The sequence below is a fragment of the Orycteropus afer genome, unplaced genomic scaffold, assembly GCF_000298275.1.
Source record: "Orycteropus afer afer isolate SDZICR_OR568_19922 unplaced genomic scaffold, OryAfe1.0 scaffold00253, whole genome shotgun sequence".
NCBI classification, from domain to species: domain Eukaryota; kingdom Metazoa; phylum Chordata; class Mammalia; order Tubulidentata; family Orycteropodidae; genus Orycteropus; species Orycteropus afer.
Window position 1 is genome coordinate 2,254,942 of NW_006921840.1, and position 6,167 is coordinate 2,261,108.

Sequence of the window (6,167 nt, forward strand, 5' to 3'; positions counted from 1 at the left end):
CCCATTTGCTACTCACCAAAGTAGGATGTAGAGCAATGTTTTTGTGTAGTATGTTAAGCTGATTGAGTTTGATGTCCCCTGTGACCATGATTTTGAGCCTGCAGGCCCAGCGACTCACTCCCTCAAGGTGTTTGGCTGTGGCTAAGCAGTTATCATAACTTTGCCCCCTGTTAGCTGGATTATGTATATGGGCATTCTTATAGCACACACACATACGTATATAGAAATATCATCTGCCAAACTTATGTATGGTCATGCCCATACCTGATCATTTTGCCTGCCCATACCTGATCATTTATCTTCCCTACCTGTGTATCCACCTGTAGATTAGTGTAGTTCTGCCACTTTTGAAAGGTGACCTTTGAGCAAACCAGTAAATGTTTTGTGCCTCAGTTACTTCTGTGAAAACAAGATTATGAGGGTTAAAGAAAATAGCTCCCTTCCTGAGATGACCACAGCCCAGGATCTGGTCCCTTGTTTGGTAGGTTTGGAATGCTGCTCAGCTAATGAGTGAGTGAGCCCCTGGCCTTGAGATAAGTACCTCATCCTATCTGAGCTCTTTTACTAGAAGTACTTTTAAACTTACAACAGTAGGTTACCTGACTATTTGTATCCTCCCCACAGAGATAGCAAATTCTTATGTTCTAATTCTGTATGAATTACTATGGCAACAACCACCATTTAATGGCTTAATATGTGCCAGATGCTGTTCAAAGCACTTTTCATGAATCAGTTCATTTAGCCCTCAGATGAGGATTACTATGAAATAGTAAAATGTTCATCATCACCCTCTTCCATAGGTGTAGAAATTGAGGGTACAGAGAAGGTAAGTCACTTGTTCACAGGAAGTGTCACCGCTCAGTTTTGCAACACAGCTCTGCTGTCCCAGCTCCCAGCTGCTACTCTGTGCTCCCTACCAGCTGGGTAAGGCGGCTTCAGTCTCAGTCAGTAACCTAGCTCAGAAATACGTTATTTCAGAAGTTTGGAAATCATTTCCTGGAGACTCCCTAATACCATAATACTACCCAGAATCTCAAATTCATGTCTTTTGGGTGCCTTCTCTGACTTGGGTGTCCAGAATTTTTTTCTAAAAAACTTTTGGCCTTTTTATCCTAAAACGTGAAGCCTAGCTTAATCTTTAAGACTGTAGCTCTTGCTCACAACCATAGGAGAATTTTACTTGAAAGGCCAAAATTACAGCTAACTATAAGTTTTTTGGGATTGAGAGTCAAACACGAGGGTTCCATTTTTTCTTTTCAGGGATAATGGATTATGATAGAAGCTGTTGATTCACCTTGAACCTGGAACAAATCAAAGCATTTTTCTCCTAGGGATAATGCTGAGTCGACAGTGACAGTTTGTCAAATACTCTTTTTTGTTTGAAACTGCCAAATTCTGATTCTGTTGTTTTGCCATGTACCTTTTCTTCTAAAACAAGTCATTACATTTAGGTAGAATTTTTATGCTTATTTTTAGCCCTATTCTTTCACTACTAAATATAGTGACTAACACATAGTGACTATTAAAGAAATGTTTGTGGAGTTGACTTAAATCCCCAGTTTCTTTGTTTTGTGATGACTTTAGCAATATAGTCTGGTTGCAACTAGAAAGCAGCCTCCAGACTGAATACAGTCTAGTTGAAATGGTTCAATATCATTTCTATCCTACATTATTTGTTTTGAGATTATGTAGGAGTATGGTAGTTTTCCTCAAAGTAAGCTTTTCTTCTTTGACCCTTGATAAGTAAGCTTTTTTTCAAGTTGCTGATCTCCATGTGGGTCTACGGGGCTCTCTGATTTATGAATTTTCTGCGTTGAAAAGGCCTACCCTATTTTCTCCAGTTACCTTAAAAGGTGAACCTCCGCAAATTAGGCAAACAAGATCATCACTGAAAGCCAGCATTAGTACTTTTATTTCCTTTAGTTTTGTCTAGGAGCCCTGGTGGCATGGTGGTGAAAGTGCTCAGCTGCTAACCAATAGGTTGGTGATTGTAACCCACCAGCCACTCCGCAGGAGAAAGATGAGGCAGTCCACTTTCATAAAGATTGACAGCCTTGGAAACCCTATGGAGCAATTCTACTCTGTCCTGTAGGGTAGCTATGAGTCAGAATCAACTCAATGGCAGTGGTAGGTTTAGGTTTAGTTCTCTCTTAGGAATTCCTTTCCCAGGTTATCCCCTTCACAATCAACACATTTAAAAATCCAAAAAGCTAGAACAATAAGCCCTCAAAAGACAACACAATAACAATCACAACCTTCTAAACAAATACTTTTGATGTCAGAAGTTCAACATATTTAAAAATTAGCCTCTCTATAGCTTAATTAAGCTAGTTCATCCATTCAACAAATATTTCTTGAACACCTACTAGGCAGGAGACAAAACTGAATTTAATAGGGTCCTTGCTTTCAAAGAGGTCAAATCAGTGAGAGGAAATAAATATAACTCTGGATAAATATAACTATAAATAACATGCTGTACTAGAGAGGCAAGCAAAGGAGACAAGGCCATTGCTTCTGCCTATATTGGGAAAAGTGTCACAGAGGAGGTGGTATTTGAGCTGGGCCTTGAAAGATAGTAGACATTCTCCAGGAAAAAGAAAAGAGAGGGGTATTTCTGGCAAAAAGAACCACTTGCAGAGTACTTGACTTGGGCAAGCTGGGAGACATCAGATTGGTTGTTTACCAGTAGGTTTTACCTTGAGTCTGGGCCACTAAAGAGAAGTAGTAAATTGAATGCATATGGATTTTAGAAGTCTTGCATTTTATACTGGAGAGCCAAGTTCAGTAATCCCTGTTTAGAAATTCCAGCATGAAGTTGGAAACCAAAGTAGAAGCACAAGAGATGTGAAGTCAGTCTGATTGTGATATCTGCTACCTTGCTGGTCACTGGCTTATTTTGACTGATTTGGCTGCCTGGCCACCCTCTCTTCTCCATGAACTTGCATACTTGTTTGAAGAAATAGGACCATTCTTTGGTAAAAGCCATGGGAATAGAATTGGAAAGCTGACATGTGAATTTTCTAATTCATTCATTCAACAAACATGAGTGACTGCTATGTGCCAGGCACTGTGCTAGGTGCTAGAAATACTGTGTTGAGAAGGCAGACGAGGTCTGTGCCCTCATGGAGGGCACATCAAGCTCTTGGTTCCACTCTGGTGTGCATACTCTGAAAGTGTATCATGTGTATTTCATGCTCTGAAGACTGTAAGCTGTTTTTCAGACAAACACTGTTAAAGTGTCAGTATTCAGATCCTGATCACCAGTAACATCCTCTTAGAACTAGAGCAATATCTGGATGTATAATGCTTAGATTCAGAGAACTAAATACCTCAAGTCTAATAAATACAGATGAGATTTATATAACAAAACAGTGCTGTATTTTGTTGCTAAATGTTTGGGTTTTTCAACAAACTATTCATTGACACATTATTCTGTTTCCTAGGTTAATAATCCAGTTGCACGAAAAGGGACAGCATGTTCAAGATATCATTCCTATAAATAGCCACTTTAGATGTGTTCAAGGTACTAGCCTTAATTGCTTAGCAAATTTTATAATGTTTTCCTTGGTCATTACTGCATTGTGTAATATCATACATATAAAAAATGTATCATTGCAAGTAAAATGAAATGTATTACTCTTTGCATAAAAAGATAACATTACTAATGTACCATCAAGAGAATGATGTTGTTTTGTCTCAGAGCACTGAAGGGTTATAGTAAACTGTATATATATTGCCTTCCCTGTTTCTCTGGCTGGGGTGAGAGATGTATGTAGTCTCTTATCTGTGTATAGTCTTTTATGCTGATTGACTTATATCTGGATTTAAATGACGTTTTTGGACTTAACTGACACACTACTCATTATAAAGTATCAAGGTCGCCTGGATTCACACACATTCAGCACTTTCTTCCTATACTATTTGAAATTAAAACATTTGGCAACAAGTCGTGCCAGATTTATACCTTACACTCCATTGTGCTGATTCTCAGACCTTGATATTGGTGAGTCATAAGAAGATTGACTCCAGTGAGGAAATATTTGGCTTCCTGCCCTCAGATCTGGGGACTGAGAACAGAAAATCTGTTGTTTCATCTGCTACAATGAGACTCAAAAATTGGGAAGTTTGTGTAGGATGTGTTGCTTCTGTCATCTCAAATTGCTCTAGAAAAGAAATTGATTAGTAGAGAACCGGTGCTTTCTGTTTCCGCTGGGTCCGTTGGCTTCATCAGGCAGAAACATTGCATATCAGCTGTGGCTTCTTGGAAAACCTGGGAGAGCCTTAGGAAAATTAATTGAATCCTGTTTTGCATTGATTTTTTTCTTAAACTGCATTTAACTTTTTTTAATTATAAAAGTAATATACATAGTGTAAAAAGTTTAGAAATTACAGAAAAGTCTAAAGAAAATAAACCAAACCAAAACCCAAACTCACTGCTGTTGAATCTATTTCGACTCATAGCGACCCCTCCTTGGGTTTCCAAGGCGGCATCACTATGAAAATAAGTGGCCCAAATTCCATCCTTCAGAGATAAACACTTAACGTTTTTTCTTTTTTCTGCATGTCACTTTTGGGGTAGGCGGGACTCATACTATATATATGGTTTTTTGTCTCTTCCACGTGCCATCATATTATGAGCTCTTTTCTTTGCTATTAGTGGCTGTATACTATTCATTTTATGAATGGCCTGTAGTCTAATTATTTGCCTGTGTTCGACATTAGTGTTTTTCCTTGTTTTTCACTAGTAGAAATAATAATGTGATGAACATTTCTGTACAAAAATCTTCCTTCACATCTCTTATTTCCTTAAGATATGTTCCTATAAGTGCAAGTACTTTGTTAGGGGATATGGTTCTTTTTTAAAGACAGGGTATATTAAGAATTAAAAATACCTGCAATGAATACTAAGGAGTTCTGGTGGCACAGTGAGTAAGGCATTTGGCTGCTAACTGGAAGGTCAGCAGTTGAAACCCACCAGCTGCTGCATGGCAGAAAGATGGGGCAATCTACTTCTATAAAGATTTACAGCCTTGGAAACCCAGTGAGGGTCATTATGAGTGGGAATTGACTAGATAGCAGTGAGTGAGCAATGAATAGTAACCACATTGTACAGTAGATTGTGATGCTGCTTCTTGGGATCTGGGAAAATATGTGCATGCAGTTTCCCATGATGAAAGGGACAATTGCCTCCTTTGAATTCCACATCCTTTCTTTTTCCTGACGTGTGTATCAGTTTGGGAAATTGTCTGTAAACACTCAGGTTTTACAGGACTAAAAGTTACTGGTGAACAATGGTAAACATGAATACCTGTGTCTTGGAGCTCTGTTTTCCCTTGGTTCATCACGCTAGTAGTAGTAGTAATGAGACTATTTTCTTATATTAGTCAATTCATTTCCTTACCAGTTGCTTCTGTTGTACCTGAATAATGGAACCAAATACACAGTCTAGTGAGGGAGCTAGAAAAGGCTGAGGCTATTCCATCTGTCGAAGGTAGATCTGCCTCATCCAAAGGCGTCAATACTCAAGAGTTCAGCTAGTCAGGAGTGTTCTGGTAGGTGCTGGAAGTTAGAGAGGAGGGCGTAGATTGGGTCTGGGCAGTAGAGGTAAGGAAGGACATCCCACAGAGCCATTGACAGATAACGCATAACTTGTGTACTGTGCTTTGCCCTGTTTTATACTTTCTTTGGGGTGTACTGGGTCTTGGGGCCACAGATGTTAACTATAACATGAAATCAGTTAAAGAACTTCAGGGGTACTCTTCATCTGTTCCTGGCAGGGGCAGACATATTGAGATCACTGGAAAATTTCCGAGAGTAGACCTAAGAATGTAATTCACTTCTGGGCCTTTGGGGTCGCTTTCTTGCCCATCTCTAAGAAGAATCTAAATGACACAGTTACAGCATCTTAAATCAGTATGTTATAGTTGGGGGGAATTATTTACATGCTGTTATGTTCCCTACTATTAATTTGTCATTTCTCAATTTACTTTGAGGAGTTCAATTTGATTACTGAAGGAGCTCTGGTGGCACAGTGGTTAAAACTCTTGGCTGTTAAACTAAAGGCCAGTGGTTTGAACACACTAGCAGCTGTCTGGGAGAAGGATGAGGTAGTCTACTTGTGTAAAAATTACAGCCTTGGAAACCCTATGGGGGCAGTTCTACTCCGT

General features: G+C 39.1%; 1 protein-coding gene across 1 annotated transcript in view; it reads left to right on the forward strand.

Annotated features, from left to right (window-relative positions):
- Nucleotides 1–6,167, forward strand: part of OCRL (OCRL inositol polyphosphate-5-phosphatase) — a 66,814-nt gene that overhangs the window by 2,606 nt on the left and 58,041 nt on the right. The window contains exon 3 of the mRNA XM_007949751.1: nt 3,444–3,523. Coding sequence (XP_007947942.1) covers nt 3,444–3,523 — 80 coding nt within the window. The remainder of the gene's footprint in view (nt 1–3,443; nt 3,524–6,167) is intronic.